The sequence below is a fragment of the Scatophagus argus genome, chromosome 11 (genome assembly GCF_020382885.2).
Source record: "Scatophagus argus isolate fScaArg1 chromosome 11, fScaArg1.pri, whole genome shotgun sequence".
In the NCBI taxonomy this organism is placed as follows: Eukaryota; Metazoa; Chordata; class Actinopteri; family Scatophagidae; genus Scatophagus; species Scatophagus argus.
The window spans coordinates 14,139,550-14,157,339 of record NC_058503.1 but is presented as its reverse complement, the minus strand read 5'-3'; the positions used below and the strand labels follow the sequence as shown (position 1 = coordinate 14,157,339).

Below are 17,790 nucleotides of genomic sequence, written 5' to 3'. Positions count from 1 at the left end.
TCCATCTGGGCTCTAACCTGGTTAGTTACTGTGACAAACAGTCTCTACTGAATAAATAAATAAAGTCATTCACTGTAGTTTATAGTTCAGTCATTCTCACAAAGTATGTTGTTAGCTGCTGAGAGAAAACCAAAGCTCCAGTCAGTAACATGATCTGTACCTGAACAGTCTGGAGGTGTCGCCTGGCAACAAGTGCTATAACACCTAGCGAAGGACACAAAACACACCACTTCCACACACCTGAAAGTCGTCGAAAAGAAGCAGACACATCCGTGTGGCGGGAACCAGTGACTTCCTGAAGTTATCACAGTGAGGATGTCAGCCAACTAGCAGAGCCTCCTTTTTTACTATCACCTGTTTTCTCAAAATGTCCAGCTATTTTTATGTCCACAGTTTTTGAATGTCATTCTGAACAATCATGTGTGGGCGTCCACATATCTTTGGCCTCTTAGTAGTTGTATATATTCTACATGTACCACATGGTCATAAATATTGTATATGGACAATGTGATATAGCATACTGTACATATTTTATGTGGTCAAAACTATGTACTTACAGTATTCAGGATTGAACTGGGACATATGCTGTGCTGCACACAGGGGCGTGGATCATCACCGGTGGGACACATGCGGGTGTGATGAAGCATGTAGGGCAGGCTGTGAGGGACTACACCCTGAGCAGCTCCGTGCAGGGCCAGATTGTGGCTATTGGAGTAGCAACGTGGGGAATAATTCACAACAGAGAATCTCTGGTGGATTCAGAGGTAGGATAAATTCATTTACACACATGGTTTGTCTCATTCTTGTGGAGAGATGAATCACCCTCAAAACATAACTGCGTTATCCTGCCTTCCTTTCTCTCCTCCTCCTTCTCTTTTTTCCGCAGGGTTGTTGCGCAGCCCATTATTTGCCGGAAGGTGTCGCCTGGCAACAAGTGCTATAACACCTGGCGAAGGACGTAAAACACACCACTTCCACACACCTGAAAGTGTTTGTCCAGCTAGAAGCCAGAAACAACTTCTTGTTGTTGCTGTAGCCTATTCAAGTGAAAGGAGAACCAGAAAGCACTAAGACAGGTAATGTCAGCCAAGACAAATCACACCTTAAATGTTTATTTTTACATTTTAATTGTTTTTTTTTTTTTTTTTGCAAAATGAGTGAGCTTTCTTCTCTTTCACCTGGGCTCTGAAATCACTGACTGAAATGTGTGAAGGTACGTGTGTGAAACTCTCTCAGAGCAGTGAATGAATCTGGTGACTCGACTCCCTTGGGTTTTCATATCACAGTCCTTTGGTTTGATGAGGCCTGGCAGAAGCAGTTGGTGGCGGGAGGAGGAGGTTAATGTTGTTTTCAGAGGGTGGAGCCACTTAACAGTGCAACAAAACAGGGTAATTACAGCCCCTCTGTCCAGTTCTGATCGTGATCACGGTTTTATCGCCATGGCTGAATCAACAAGTTAGTGTGGACTTCGTATTGTATTTATAGGTTCTGAATTTAAAATCAAGTTGCTGGAGTTTAGAGGTTCCTGCTGGGAGTGGAAGAACAAGTAGAGATAATGGTGAACATATCACATGTCAGCAAGATGAAGACCTATGTCAGAATACTAAGGTCCCAGGCTTTGCAGGTTTTATGGGTTAGGTCACTGACAAGATGCACACTCAACCTCAGCTGGTTACTTCTTCTTCTTCTTCTTCTTCTTCTTCTTCTTCTTCTTCTTCTTCTTCTTCTTTTTTAATTTTTATTTTTTAACTTCTTCAGAAATGCTGCCCAAACTTGAGAATAAGATTCACCCGCAGCAAATGATGGAGGAGCTGCAGCCGCACAAACTTCAACTAAACCAAGCGATTTCTGGGTATAGAAAGGTGAGTGTTTGCCTTTTTATTGTGATACAACAGTGTAATTTAAAAAAGAAAACAGTTATCAGCATGAGGACTGAAAACTAGAGAGGGGATGACATTTCATTTACTATCAACTGTATGTCCAGTAATGGTGAAATATTCTCTTCACTGTAATGCATCAAGTGAATCCTCTGTGAGGGTTTCTTTTCCCTTATGGTGGAGCTTGGTTGCTTTTGTTAATGATGGGTTTTTCATATTCCTGTTTCGGATTTAATTTGGCATGCAATTAATCACAGCCACAGTAATGCAGTGACGTATCGATCCAGATCTGGCGCCAAGCCGCTCTCTGCCCAGCAAGTGGCAGGTTTGGTCGGGTTTCAGCATCGTGCTCAGCTGCAGCTCGGCTCTGACATCACTGATGCAGTGCTGAGTGCGAGAGAGCGAGCGAGTGCCCTCAGCGCTGACTGCAGATGTTCCCCTCCTCCGTCACGCTGAGGCAGATCTGTCCTCCATAGCCTCCCATGTTGCCTCCAGTATGGAGAATGTTGAGGTGAATTTACAGCTGGTTAATAACCTTGTGCTCAAAACTTCCAAAAAGCTTTGTGACTCCTCTTCTTTCCAGCACTACGCCTTTTCCACCTGGATCAAGAAAAACATCCACAAGAGGGAATGTTGCCTCTTTGAGAAAGATGTCGGGTAGGATAAACTGCTCTGTACTGTGTTGGTTTTCTGTGAAAGTATGGCTTGACCTTGTAGCTGCTGCTGCTTCTACAGCGTAAGAGATACTGTAGCATCCACCCTTTGTTGTGTTGATGTGAGAGGAGGCATCGCCCACAGTTGCTGTGAGGGCAGCCGGACATGTCAGCCAAGTCTATTAGTTGTTTCCAGTAGTTGTCGTTTTGCCATTTTTCCAAATTTCTTGGGAAATTACATCTTGTTCTACCTTGATGTCTCTGTGCCACTTTGCTGCATGGAAACATTACAAGTATTTGGTTTTTGTCGCTCCTCTAGAGGGGATGTATGTAAGTGTGGCTACTCAAAGACCGATCATGTGGATGAAGCCATCAAGCCAGAGGATTTCACAGGCGAGTCGTGGAAAAGAAGCAGACACATCCGCGAGGTGACCACTGATGCTTTTGGAGACATCAGCTTCGGTGGTTTGGGACAAAGGACAGGAAAGGTGAAACCTTTCAATCCACTATTACAACAAGTGCATGTAAACGTGTACCTGTATGTCTTTATCCTGGCCTTTCATGTCTGTTCTCAGTATGCCCGAGTGTCCACAGACACCAGCCCTGAGATCCTCTACCAGTTGTTGACTGAACAATGGAAACTTTCTCCTCCCAACCTGCTGATCTCAGTGACCGGAGGAGCCAAAAACTTTTACCTGAAGGCTCGTCTCAAGAACATGTTCCACAGAGGCCTCATAAAGGTGGCCCAGACAACAGGTTAGCCTCACCAGAGGGAGTGTCTGTGTGTGTGTGTGTGTGTGTGTGAGAGGTCAAGGTGTGCCAATGGTTAACGAGAGAGACAGCGTAGGCATGTGTTTTATGAGTGCACATGTGGTCGTGGAGTGTGTGTGGGGGCGTCTGTTTGCTCCACTTCCGTTCATGTTCATGCAGTCAAAGGTGTTCTGGCGTGCGGTTAAACACAAAGTATAGTATGTCCTATTTAAAGCTATGGAGTGTGTCCCATTTCATGCTGTTACTACTGCAAGTTCTACTCAGAGGAAGAAAAAAATCTAAGCAGGTTTTAGTGGGTGATGAGGCAGCATTGAAAAGATGCAAACAAACAAATTAAGTATTAACTCCTCAGAAGAAAACAAGATTTAATACTGATTTTGTTTATTTGGCAGTGCGCATCAGCAGTTTGAGGTACATCTGTATATTAAGTGCCAAAACTGTACAGTATAAAGATGAACATGTTTTGTACAGTTGCACATGCTTTGAAGTATGTGTTCAATGTTCACATACTTTTTTAGTATTTTAAAATATATCAATATAATATAATATAAATAAATATATTTATATTTATAATATGAATATTTCTTTTAACAGTTTGGGCTCAGTTCAGGTCAGTCTTAACGCAGAAGTTTACAGTGATATTTTAGACAATGATATGTTTTTAACTTTGCTCTAAATGAGACCTCCATCCTGTCCAGCACCTTTAAAATGAGTCTGAACCCAAATTTATGGGCTTATGGCCTTAATGCCCAACACCAGTAGCCAATCTCACAAGTTCTTGTGCTGTAAAATGGGAGCAACCCTGGGGGACCAGTTTAGAGAATCTTATAGCTGCATATAAAAGTAGTAGTAGTAGTTGTGTGAAATATTTTGGGAAATATTCTTATTATGCCTACATCCTGAGAGTTAGATGAGAAGATTGATATCACTCTCATATTTGTCTGTTAAATATCAGGCGATAGCCAGTAGTGTATTAGCTTAGCTTAGCATAAAGAAGGAAAGCAGGCAGGGGCAGCTAGCTTGGCTCTGTCTGGAGGCAAGAAAATTGATCAAGCAGATCTGTGAAATATAATTTGTGTAATCTGTACATAAATCAAAGTGTAAGAAAGACAAGTTGAGGGGGTATGAGTGGAAATATATCTTGGCAGGGACCAGTGACTTCCTGAAGTTATCACAGTGAGGATGTCAGCCAACTAGCAGAGCCTCCTTTTTTACTGTCACCTGTTTTCTCAAAATGTCCAACTATTTTTATGTCCAAGGTTTTTGAATGTCATTCTGAACAATCATGTGTGGGCGTCCACATATCTTTGGCCTCGTAGTAGTTGTATATATTCTACATGTACCACATGGTCATAAATATTGTATATGGACAATGTGATATAGCATACTGTACATATTTTATCTGGTCAAAACTATGTACTTACAGTATTCAGGAGTGAACTGGGACATATGCTGTGCTGCACACAGGGGCGTGGATCATCACCGGTGGGACACATGCGGGTGTGATGAAGCATGTAGGGCAGGCTGTGAGGGACTACACCCTGAGCAGCTCCGTGCAGGGCCAGATTGTGGCTATTGGAGTAGCAACGTGGGGAATAATTCACAACAGAGAATCTCTGGTGGATTCAGAGGTAGGATAAACTCATTTACACACATGGTTTGTCTCATTCTTGTGGAGAGATGAATCACCCTCAAAACATAACTGCGTTATCCTGCCTTTCTCTCCTCCTCCTTCTCTTTGTTCCGCAGGGTTGTTTCCCAGCCCATTATTTGATGGACACCAAGGACCAGGGCCGATTTTCCTGCCTCGATAACAACCACACCCACTTCCTGCTGGTGGACGATGGGACCCAAGGCCACTATGGGGCGGAGATTGAACTGCGTAGCTGTCTTGAGAAATGCATCTCCAGAAAGCATCTTGGAAACAAAGGTTAAAAATAGCTGCAGCAGTGTCTACAAAAGCAGCATGCCCTTACAGATAACATCTCAAACCAGTCTTGCTTTTAATATTGATTTTTTTTGTCTAACCATCAGAGAGCGGCGTGACCATCCCTGTGATCTGTGTGGTTTTAGATGGAGGGCCAGGCACTCTGAATGTGAGTCATCAGTTTTCTACTTCTCTCTGTGCCTCTGTTTCGTCTGAGTGGCTTGTGTTTCTTCCCTCAGACTATATACAATGCCATGCTGAATGGTACACCATGTGTGATCTTGGAGGGCTCTGGGAGGATAGCAGATGTGATCGCCCAGGTGGCAGAACTGCCAGTGATCCGGATCACCATCTCCCTCATCCACCAGTTATTGAAAAAGTTCTTTGGCCAAGAGTATGAGAAATTCAACGACCTCGAGATCATAGAATGGACCAAGAAGGTATGTGAAGATACTGACAACCTCGAAGTCTATACACCAAACTTCTGTCTCTTTCTTACAAAAAGAAGAGTCAAGGTATGGAGATCCCTCCCACATTGTGTCTATTTTCTGTACCAGATTCAGGACATCATCAGGATGTCTCATCTGCTGACAGTCTTCAGAGTAACCGAGGACAATCACAACGATGTGGACATGGCTATTCTTCAAGCACTGCTCAAGGGTAGGGATTTGGCTTTCACGCAGATGCTCAGTAACTGACTGGACTGGCTGTAGGCGAACAAGGCAGCATTAAGTATGAAGACAGGAAAGGCTTAGTGCTATATCAGCTCTTAGCAAAGTATAATGTTACATCTGTGAAAACTAAGTTACTGGGCTTTCGTATCAAATGTGCCAGGATCGAAGGCAGCTCAAATATTCTCACAGGTATTTTCATCCAAATGATTGCTTTTCTTTGCCGTGCCATGCATAGCATAGCTACACTTCACTGCAGTTCTTCTTGCAGATGTATTCATATTCATGATATTCTTGAGAAACATTTAGGAAACCCATTAAGAGCAAACTTAATGCGCAATGTTATAAAAGACTACAATGAAAGTGTTCCAAATAACAAGCGCGTCCGCCACACTGGACGTTTACTTAGGGGTTTGATAATGATGATTCTTCATTCTAGCTAAACTACTTTGCACGTGGTTTCCATCCACTAAGTTCCATTAGCTGGGGAGGCCGAAATGCATTTTTCAGGAAGTCGCCCTGCTCACTCAGTGAGGACATTTTGCTGTCTTTGTTTAAACTGTGGCCACAAAATTCGTAGTAGATTCTTTGTTTTTCTAGCTTGAACTTTCCAAATTTGCCCAATTTTATGCAGTTTTACGTCACTGTAAACTGAAATTATATCTCGTAGTAGATTTATTTTAACGTTATGCAGCAAAAAGTGCTGTGATTGAGAAGAGTGGTTGATCTGTTGAGGGACTGTCTTGTTACATAAAAGTTTCATCTTCACCACTAAGCAGTCTTCTGACTCAGTGTTAACAGGATTGGTTTAAAATGTCTCGTAAATTGTGTTTCTATAAATTCTTTGCTCAGCTTCCAGGACCAGCGAGTCACTGGGCATCGAAAGCTGGAAGAGTCAGCTGGAGCTGGCTATAGCCTGGAACCGGGTGGACATAGCTGAGACTGAGATCTTCACTGAGGAGAGCCAGTGGAAGGTGGGTCTACCTATTGCGCAACATACTGTAACACCAACACCAGCAGCAATCAGTGTTAGATGCAGGGCTGATAAATAAAAATAATTTCATGTAAATTAGATCAAATGAACAACTGCAATGGTCAGACTAGAAAATCATGGAGTACAATCATATGATAATGTGTTTTGTTGCAGTCTTCTGAGAAAACAGCAAAAAATCAGAGTGTTGACAATTTCTACGTGGACATTTACCACCATAGGTAGTAGTAAAACATGTTTGATGGTTTTAAAGCCTAAAAAACATGCTGTAAAACTTTTATCATCGGAGGGGCAAATGACAATTACATGAAAAAAGAAGAAAACTAATAATAAAATCAATAAATTAATACAGTAATTACAAAACATTACCTGATATACAAACGAGTCAGCAATCACTTCACTGAAAGATAAGCCATCATATTTCTCTAAACAAGAGTCAAGCGGTCTGCTGGCACACTCACTGTTGTCTTGTTCTGCTGGTTTGTTCCCATCCAGTCCAGCGACCTCCACTGGGCCATGTTCTCAGCCTTGGTTGGCAACAAGCCTCAGTTTGTGAGTCTGCTGCTGGAGAATGGCGTGAATCTGAGGGATTTCCTGCAGGACGAGGAAACACTGTGTGAGCTCTACAAGTGTATGCCGAGCTGCTTCTTTCTCCGTAAGCTGGCCAAGCGAGTCCACGGTTCTCGCAGCATCAGGAGGCCAGCAATCCGCATCAGACGTCGAGTTCCCTCAGGTGAAATGATCTCCATGACTCATGTGTCTGAAGAGGTGCGCCACCTGCTGGGAAGTTTCACCAAGCACCTCTATCCACCCTCCGCCACGATAAACCAATTCAGCATGTCTATGGAGGATTCATCCACATCAGTGAGTCTGTTTATCCATTATTTACTGTGGTTTAGTTACGACAATGAATGGAAATCAGTCTGTGGGTTAAAATACAATATGACTGAATGGATGCTGTTTGACAACTACAAAATAAATGTTTCATGCTATACATTACCCACTTGTCAAATGAGAGTTCTCTCTTTAAAAACACTGAAGTCATGTACTTTTTTATTAGTGTTAATCTGGGAGGTAGATAGAACACACTTTGAGTGTTTTTCGGGCTGATCTTTTGTAAAAAACAAAACAAAACAAAATAAAAATATATCAAAAATATACCTTTCATACTTGTTGTCACATATCACATCATGACATCATTTCTAAAATCCTTCACTTTTCCTTCTAGCTGTCTAAAAGTCAAGCGGGTTCCCAAACTGCACTCAGGGAAGACAATGCTGAGACACCGAGGGACATAGGCAGAGACCTTTTCCTTTGGGCTATTGTCCAAAACAATAAGGAGCTGGCTGAGATTGCCTGGGAGCAGGTGAAAAAAAACTCACCAAAACATTTCCAGACCAAGTTTGAAAATACTTGCTTGTGTTTGGTGTGTGTATGGCATTGCATCTTTCCATATGCACACAGTGTAGAGACTGCATGTCTGCTGCCCTGGCCGCCACTAAGATCCTGAAGAAAATGGCGGTGGAGGGAAGCGATGCAGACGAGGCAGAAGAAATGCAAAAGCTCGCCAGTCACTATGAGAAACACGCCATGGGTATAATACCACAGATACAGTATAATGAGAAGCTTTACTAATGTAAATGCAATGATTTTACAAAGTTAGCATTTCACTTCATTTGTGTGTGTGTGTGTGTTTGTGTGTGTGCCAGGTGTGTTCAGTGAGTGCCACAACAGTGATGAAGAGCGAGCTAGGAAGTTGTTGGTTCGTGCATCACTGTTTTGGGGAAGGACGACATGTTTGCGGCTGGCACTGGAGGCTGATGATAAAAGCTTTGTAGCTCAGTCAGGTGTCCAGGTAGAGCAAACTTTTATCTTTATGGTCTTTTATTTTGAGACTGTGGACCCAGTCTCACGTCACGATTGTCTTCAAGGCTCTTCTGACACAAATCTGGTGTGGTGAGCTTTCAGTGGAAAACCCAGTGTGGAGAGTGATGATCTGCATGGTCTTCTTCCCCCTTATCTACACTGGCTTTCTGGTTTTTAGGTGAGTTTTGTCAGCTGAAAGAACTGGCTTGCCTTCCATTAACTGTTGCCGTAATTAGTAATCTCTTATGACACGGAAATGAAATACTTTTAAATAATTTGTGCCATGGAGGTCAGACAAACACACAGTATGATATGTGGATGAAGTCAGTTGCTTTTTACAACAATGCAGAATCTTTTTGGGGATATTGGTCTCTAAGTATTTGGTCTCTTAATGAATTTAAATTCTCCCTAGACGCGATGAAGTCATCCAGAGGGAAAATGAGAAGAACGAGGAGATAAAGACAGTGGAGAAAGTGACGGGAAGTATAATACAAACAGGTGGCTGTGGCCTGTAAGTACACTATTGTCTCTTAACATGGTGATAAACCCCAGGAGATCATGTAAAAGTTTTTAGAAACCTCAATATTCAAAAATGTTGTTAATCTCAAAGTGTTGACTTCAGAGGTCACAAGTGTCAAGTGGTAAGTTATCTCCAAACCTTTCTGTTCACAGTGACCCCACCAGCCTGAAGCGCCTGAAACCTCTGAGCTCCTGGTCCAGACTGGTCTGCCTGTACAGCTCTCCGCAGGTCAAGTTTTACTGGAACATCGTGTCTTACTTCACCTTCCTCTTCCTGTTTGCTGTGGTGCTGATGATCGACTTCCAGGTCACGCCTTCTCCTTGGGAGGTGCTGCTTTACATCTGGCTGCTCACACTCGTGTGTGAGGAGGTCAGACAGGTTAGGGAGCACAGCTGGGACACACACATTGTGCCAATACTGGTGGATAAATCAACATGTACTGAGGTCTGAAACTGCTGCAGTGTCAAGTCATTTGACAGACATTTCTCGGAAAAAACAGAGCTGCTCTGGAGATGAAAATGTGCTCATTAGTTGAGAAAAGCCTTAGTGGAGAGTGGAAAGATCCCCTGTTTTCTTGTGCAAAATCAGAAAGAAAGAAAAGAAAAATCAGCAAACAGTGACAGACTTTACAGGTGTTTAGATCTGTAGGAGCGCTACTATACATGCATGCACGTTACATCTACGTGACTGCCAGTAAACGTTGAAGACAAGCCTTTGCATGTTTTTACTGAAGAAAAAAAACAGTGAAACTGTGAAAGTATTGAGTCTTCAGTGTAGGCCACCTGGTTATCTAATCAATGTACAGATGGATAGATACTTTATTGATCCCAAGGGAAATTTAAGATTGCACAACATCAACAATTATCTCAAAAGTAAAACAGGTTCTTCAAACGTGTTAACATTAGCCTTATACAGCTAGCTTGTTTAGCTCTTAACTGAGGGGAAAAAGAAATTTATTGTGTCGTATTACAAAGTCACCGACATAACTGTGAGAAAAGGAGTGCAAACAGATTACATAAAAGATGGCTTTCAACATTTGCTTGCTCACAGAGCTGACAAAATGGTGAACGTCGCACAAAGTGTTCAATGGCCGCATGCGGAGGAACACCTTCTGTATGCTTCAGCATTTCACTGCACTGTAACACCACAGCGTTAGTAATGTCAGAGCCATTTAGGGGGCTTCTTAGTCCTTTAAATATCCCCCGATGAAAATAACTGGCATCTGAAACCATTAACCGAAAAATAAAGCAATAATACAAAAAATTGTAAATGAACTTACAGAAAAATAACAAGAAATTGTAAAACATTAGAAAAAAAACACAAATCAGGTTCAGTGGGAATTGCACGATTGTTGTAATGCAGTCAAACAGAACATGTTAAGTAATATTAACAAATCTACAAGACACCACAGTTTTGGACCACCTGGTGGTCAGGGGGACTCATTGCAGTCAGAGTGGCCCCAGAAAAGCCTATTCCAGTGTTACACTACACTAACAGTTTAAATTTGTCTTTTCTATCTCAGCTGTTTTATGATCCTGATGGCTTCGGGTTTCGTATAAAAGCCAAGAGGTACATCAACGACATGTGGAATATTTTAGACGTTCTGTCCATCGTCCTCTTTATTATCGGCCTTGTATTTCGGTAAGTTTTCTTCCAGGCGATTGCAAGTGCCCTCCGTCTGCCAGTTTATCAATGGATTGGCAAGTTTTTCTATTTCAGGCTGACAACTGAGCTGTTCTATGCGGGCAAAATCCTCCTCTGCATCGACTTTGTGGTCTTCTGCCTCCGTCTCATGGCCATCTTCACTGTCAGTAGAACGCTGGGACCCAAAATCATCATAGTCAAGAGGATGGTGAGAGGACTACATTTAAATATAATGGATGCTGACCTGAGTTATCTTTACAGCAACTGCAACTTGAAAACACCTTTTATTTAACACAAAGAAGAGGATTCTGCCTCACTGGACCAGTCGTGCAGTTGTGTACTTTGTGTTAAATAGAAGGTGATTTCTATGATGAAATGTGTCTGTCGGTTATTCCATTTATGATTTAGAGCCCATTATTGCCTGTTCAGAGATTGTACCTGGACCAGCAGGCAACCTTTTAGAAACTCCTCACAGCGAAATTATCTGTTGTAGATGTGATGCTTTATGCAACCACCCACCAGAAAATAAAGTCACCGCTGTACATATATCACATGTCACCGGTTGAAGTGTTCAGATGCATCCATATTTTTGTCCTCCAGATGATGGACATGTTCTTCTTCATGTTTCTGCTGAGTATCTGGGTGGTGGCGTACGGCGTAGCCAAACAGGGCATCCTCATCCACAATGACAATCGGCTGAACTGGATTCTCCGCGGGGCAGTTTATGAGCCGTACCGCACCATATTTGGGGATTTTCCCACAAATATCGACTGTGAGTAGAGATGGACGATAGTATTACTTCATTTGTAGTTGAAACGTGACAGTTTTCATAGGAAAATAATTTCTTTGCAGATTCTGCGTTTGACAAAGACCGGTGCAGCATGAGTGGCACCGACCCCCTGAAGCCAAAGTGTCCTGTGCTGAATGAAAACGAAATGCCAGCCTTCCCTGAGTGGCTCACCATCATCATGCTTTGTGTTTACTTGCTCTTTGCCAACATATTGCTGCTCAACCTGCTCATAGCCATCTTCAAGTGAGTTCTCCTCCACGTCTGTACAGATGTCTTGGTCCAGTCCTAATTTTAGCAGCGTTTGTGTGTTTAGCCCAGAAGATGTTATCACAGCTTCATAATCGTGCTGCCTCGTCATCTCTTTGTGTTCCTGCACAGCTTTACGTTCCAGGAAGTCCAGGACAACACAGACAGAATCTGGAAGTTTCAAAGATACGAGCTAATTAAGGAGTACCACAGCCGCCCCACTGCCCCACCTCCTTTTATCATCTTCAGCCATCTTTACCTCTTCATCAGGAGAATGGTGCTGTGCAGGCCTGCCAAGTTATACAAAGAGTTTAGTAAGTATTGAACATTTCTCATTTCCGCCAGTGATGAAAGTAGACTTCATGGTTTTATGCAACACATGCATCTATTTTATTTGAGGGATTTCATATAATTGTTTCTACAATGGCGTTACAATCGCCTAACACACCATGCATTTGACACTGTTTTCCAGAGAATGTGCTCCCTGAGAGCGAGGAAGAGGAGCTGTTGTCCTGGGAGGCCTTGATGAAGGACAGATACTTGCTGTCCGTGCAGCAGGAGCAGAGCCAGAGCATGGAGCATCGCATCCTGGACACAGCCCAAAAGTAAAATCCCACAGGAATGAAGCCCGACGTAGCTGCCTAACAAAAGCTGTCTCTTCATGCCTTACATTTCATGAATAATTCAAAAGTGGGATTATATTTTCTCAAATTTGTTTTTTCATTTAAGCTTTGAACTACGCAGTTTTTCAACAAAAATCAGTGAACCTAATTTTTATAGCATATACAGCATATTTTTAAAAAAATCTTAATCTCCTGTAGGCTTTTAAATCATCTTGTGACTGCTCAGATTTATTCTTTGACATGAGGCTTTGCTGCTTTGGTTCCACCTGCACCACGGCATCATTTCCAGCCCCTGCAGAAATCTGTTAATGCAGCTTTAAAGCAATATCTTGACATTTTGGGCAATTTGTTTATTTGCCTTCTTGGTAAGAGTGAGCTGATATTGCTTTCATGTCTGTCAGTTAAATATGAGGCTAGAAGCAGGAGACTTTGAATAAAGACTAAACAAAGGGATTTCTCACCTCTGCACAGAGCCAGGCTAATTGGTTCCCCCTGTGTTTCTGGGGTTCAGCAGGACGTCACAGCTTAGTATTTAACAAACAGATATGAGAGTGGAATCATTTTTTTCATCTAACTCTCTGTAGATTTCGCAAGCTATTCCTTTAAGGCAGCAATATATTGTGTGTTTTCAAGGTTTGATGAGAGTCATGAGGCTGAATATATCGAGTACATCTCCTTAAACAGTCCACATTCAAATACATATCAGAAACCCACGCTGCGCTTGTGTGTTTGTTTCCTGAGGGTTACCACTATTACGGATCGACTGGAGAGGGAGGAGGAGATGAGCTCTGACGCCGTGGTGAAAAGACTGGCTCGACTAGAGGTGCAGGTTGTGACCTGGTTTTTGGTTATCACTAATGTTGCACCTGTGTCTGCGTCTGGAACATTTCACATCACACTGCTGAACGGAGGCACGAATAAAAGAGAGAGACATTGAGAGAGAGAGATGACACACTTCTCCACGCACCATGCATGTGTGTGTGTGTGTGTGTGTGTGTGTGTGTGTGTGTGTTTGCTAAAATGTATTTCCACATGTCCCCAGTGGAAAATCGGTCATCTTCAGTGTTGTATAAGTAGTCATGAAAAGTATTCGACCCACTTTTATTTTGTCTCATCAGGTTTCCCAGTCAGCCAAAGCCCTGCAGTGGATTATGGACGGTCTGAAATCGCAGAGCTTTGGAGCAAAAGAAGCACAGTCTCTGAGTCAGTCAAGCAGCTTCTTCATTCACTATGATTGTTAATTTTTAACAGATTTTTGTCATAATTTCTCGAAAATATTGCACATCAAATGTGTCATCCTCTTGTTTGCTCTCACTTTTGTTCGTCTTTGCAGCTTTAACCACAACAGACGAGTCCCCTGACACGTATGTCAGCGTGTCAGAGAGAGAGGACAGGTTCCACGTGAACGCCCGCTGCTTTCACTATCCAAGCGGCAAAGTGACGCGCTTTCCTGTGCCTGAGGAGAAGGTGCCATGGGAGGTATTTCACACACATCTCCGACACGAAATCACCAGCTGGTGGTCTTGTCATAATGAAAGATGGCTTGGATTTTTTTTTTTTTTGGACCCAGTTGGTTTTCATGTCCTCTCTTTTCCAGGTCAGCTTCAGCTTATACATGCCGACACCTTACCCCTCTGAAGACAGCGGGGACGATGCGGATGGGTATGTTTTTGCCAAAAATCATACATAATGACTTGGCATGTGGACGAAGATGTCCAATCAAGTTCAGCTTGAATCTGCTTAAATGAATAATTGTCCTTTCTGACATGACCCCGGGCCCGTAATCTGATTACCAGGCAGCCCCCCCTGAGCTCCTTTTGTCTTACATTTCATCTGTTCTTTCTCGTTGCAGATCAGAATCAGGGGCAATAGGTAATTACAGGTATGATATTAAATAAGATACACAAGGCATCAAATGTCTCTCTCAGTAACTTTAAAAAGATGTCTTATTGTCTCGTATGCATCCTGTCTGTCATTAGGAACCCAGGAGGGAGGACTGGCATGACTGGGCGAGGTGCACTAAACCATCTTGGTCCAAATCTGAATGTGGACCTCGTGCTTACAAGGTGGGCCATCTCATGTCTTTAAATGCTTTTAAAGACACTGTTTCGTCCCTACTGGATGGCAGGGCACAATCTAACGCTTTGACAATGGATTTTTAGCTGGCGAGACAGCAAGCGATCTGCTCTGGAGTTCCTGGTGGTTTATGACGAGAGCCAAGGAACCTTTGCTCTACCAGGGGTGAGTTTGGCTGTTTGTTTACTTCACATGTTTGTTTGTTTGTTTGTTGGGGCGGGGGGGGGGTTATGTTTTGAGCTGTTCAAGTAAATGTACACTTCTGTTTTGAAACCTTCAGGGACCCGTCCAATCTGCTGAAAACTTGCCAGTGAATCTTAAGCAAACCCTGGGAAAGAAGCTGTATGAAAAACTAAATGAGAAGGTATCAGAGGGAACAAAGGTGGGTCTGGCTAACACTTTGGTTTGCCTTGATGAGTAAAGATTGAGTGTTAATATACCTTATACCTTACAAATGATAAATTCAAAAGGTATATTTTTGTTGAAAAAGCTAGTAGATTATGGAAATAAAAGACGTTAAATACTTATTAGTAAACAGGTGAAACAACAATAAAATGCATTTTATTAAATGTTTAAATCAAAGACAAAATTTAATTGTTAAAGAATAGGTCGATAAAATGCCTTTGAAAATGATGAGGACTTCAGATGAAGTTTTATATCTGTAGAAAATCGTATTACAAAATAATAATATTATCAGCCTGAGTCAACTTTAACATTGCTTATTGTGCGCTTTGTCACTTTTTTGGCTAATGAATCACACTTAAAATATATTAGGAGATGGAGCGAGAATCTGTCATAACTGCACTGTACGAAAAGAACAATGACACTTGGTGAACAGCGAAAAGGAAAACCAGATGAAGTGATCCACAAGGCCTGACATCTGTTCCGGATTGTTTACACGTTATTATCTGATGTGTATCATTAAAACAGCATCAGGATTTCATCTTTTAATATCATGGTTGTCACTAGCTCAGTCACCGTGAGGCTTCAGCTGCGAGCAGCCACAAGGTTTATGGAGTTTGTAGCTGAGGAACCAACACTCAATTGTCTGTTTATTAGATTATCCTGGCCAAAATTATGGCAGTCTAATACAGCAGCTCTGCAGTAAATCCCACCTACATGAAGCCTAATAAGTTCAGGTTTTACTGAAATTGTTTTAGATTTTGATTCAACTTTATGGTTGTTTTTGTGAGATGCAGCATGTGGTGCTGTTTAACTGTACTGCATTATACTGATAATTGTTTTTCCTTTAAGGTACTCAAAGTATCTTTTACTACAAAAAGTTTAGCATTTGGTTGAGGCTTAAGGTTAGCCCTTATCAATTGCAGTGAATCAGTCAAGGTCTCTTACCAAACCACTAATCCACCATCACTGATTTGATTTGATGTGATTACAGTTTAAATGAACAATAATGATGCTTTTCTTGACTCTGACATGGAGGAACTTGGACTCACGGCTGCTGTGTTGCTGTGTTTTAGGTGTTTGAGGGTTATGTGGATGACTGCAGGAACACCGATAATGCCTGGGTGGAAACCACCGTCTTAAACATTCACTTGGACAGAACCAGCCAGTTGATAGTGGACATCAGCAATATGGTGAGAACATTATTATTATTATTATTATTATTATTATTGTTGTTGTTTTGTTTAAAACGTAGAGCATTCAGGGAGGCACAGTGGTGCTATGGTTAGCACTGTTGCCTCGCAGCAAGAGGGTTCCAGATTTGAATCCCGGTCTGGGGTTTCCGGGTACTCCGGTTTCCTCCTACAGTCCCAAAAACATGCACATTAGGTTAATTGGCTACTCTACATTGCCCACACATTGTGTGTGTGTGTGCGTGTGTCTGTCTTTGTGTGTCGGCCCTGTGACTGACCTGAGACCCTGCATGGACAAGCAGTATATAAAAATGGGTGGATGGATGTAAAGCATTCAGTATTTGACAATTATGTGGTGAACAGGACTGATGGACTGTGTTTCCTCTGCACAGTCCACCTCCTGACTCTTCCTACAGTGAATATATAGAGTAATTACCTGCTGTTTTTTGGTGCTTATTTCCCTCTCAGGTGGTGAGCAGCCACGGCTCTCTTCAGTGGCAGGAGGTGAGCAGCAGAGCCAGACTCAGCTCAGACCAAAGAGAGTCTCTGGGACTTGTTGCTGAGCTGCACAGCAGGAAGTTCTGATGTTCGGCCCGATGTAGCTGTAAACGTGCCTCTCTGTCCACAGGTTTTCTTCGGCCTTTTTCACGTGGCCTTTTGTCATGGCTGACGTAGATGAATTATTTCTGTTGCACTGAACGCACTTACGGTGGATTATTGATGAGCAGTTTGCACAAATGTCACTGGGCAGTAAAATGAATGTTCAGCCAGCACATTAAGATATGTGTTAGTATTTATGTATGTGAGAAGAAGTACTTCAGGGGTGCAAAATGACACTCAAATATGGTACAATTTTCAGGTAGTACCTGATGTGAGTATGTCCATATTATGCTACTTCATACTTGTAGACCATCACATTTAACCTCACTGACAATACAGTGAGTATTTATTTTTTACATCCAAATACAAATCAAGATCTTACTCTCCATGAAATAATTCATTGCTACAGATGAAAATGTCTAACACTACATTCAGTAAACTGGCTGCAATATTAAAATGCTGTTAACAAGCTGATGCATTCATAATAATGCAACAATATGACTTATAGTATACTGTGCAATGATATAAACGTATGAAGGGGCCACACAACATAATGATGGCTTTTGTTTTTGATATATTTTGCTGCTAATACGTCTATAATTTAACGTGAGTAAAACTTTGTGGTGGGCCACCGCTGACGTTATTTAAGGTTCTACTGAATTCTTCTTCCACCATTAAAATATTTAAGCTTTTTCTACTTTATCTTTTCCTGCACTTGCACACGTTGCAGTTTGACATAATCGAGCACTCTCGTATTAATAATTATTAAAAAGTCCACCTAAACTGAATTGTCTTCATTGCCTCTCTCTGAATACTTTGGGATTTATTTCAGTGCAGTGAACTCAAAGCATACTCTTAAGTGAGCTGTACGTCTGCTGTGCAGTGTTTCTGTCCACCTGCCAGGCACGCAGCCTTGCAGTAGTTTCGGAGCAGCCTCTGA

General features: G+C 42.1%; 1 protein-coding gene across 1 annotated transcript; it reads left to right on the top strand.

The window, feature by feature from the left end:
• Positions 1 to 482: 482 nt before the first annotated feature.
• trpm2 (transient receptor potential cation channel, subfamily M, member 2) lies at positions 483 to 17,025 on the top strand. Its single transcript, XM_046404852.1, has 35 exons — positions 483 to 764; positions 887 to 1,076; positions 1,759 to 1,862; positions 2,461 to 2,534; positions 2,850 to 3,018; positions 3,106 to 3,286; positions 4,769 to 4,932; positions 5,051 to 5,231; positions 5,336 to 5,397; positions 5,468 to 5,668; positions 5,786 to 5,888; positions 6,752 to 6,873; positions 7,386 to 7,754; positions 8,119 to 8,256; positions 8,355 to 8,484; positions 8,600 to 8,745; positions 8,822 to 8,934; positions 9,169 to 9,267; positions 9,429 to 9,654; positions 10,799 to 10,917; positions 10,996 to 11,128; positions 11,521 to 11,692; positions 11,773 to 11,953; positions 12,089 to 12,270; positions 12,429 to 12,561; positions 13,321 to 13,408; positions 13,698 to 13,782; positions 13,913 to 14,058; positions 14,177 to 14,241; positions 14,432 to 14,461; positions 14,559 to 14,645; positions 14,742 to 14,820; positions 14,936 to 15,037; positions 16,134 to 16,250; positions 16,719 to 17,025. The coding sequence occupies exons 3-35, from the start codon at positions 1,761 to 1,763 to the stop codon at positions 16,833 to 16,835; spliced, it is 4,416 nt and encodes a 1,471-aa protein (XP_046260808.1). The 5' UTR covers positions 483 to 764; positions 887 to 1,076; positions 1,759 to 1,760; the 3' UTR covers positions 16,836 to 17,025.
• Positions 17,026 to 17,790: the final 765 nt, after the last annotated feature.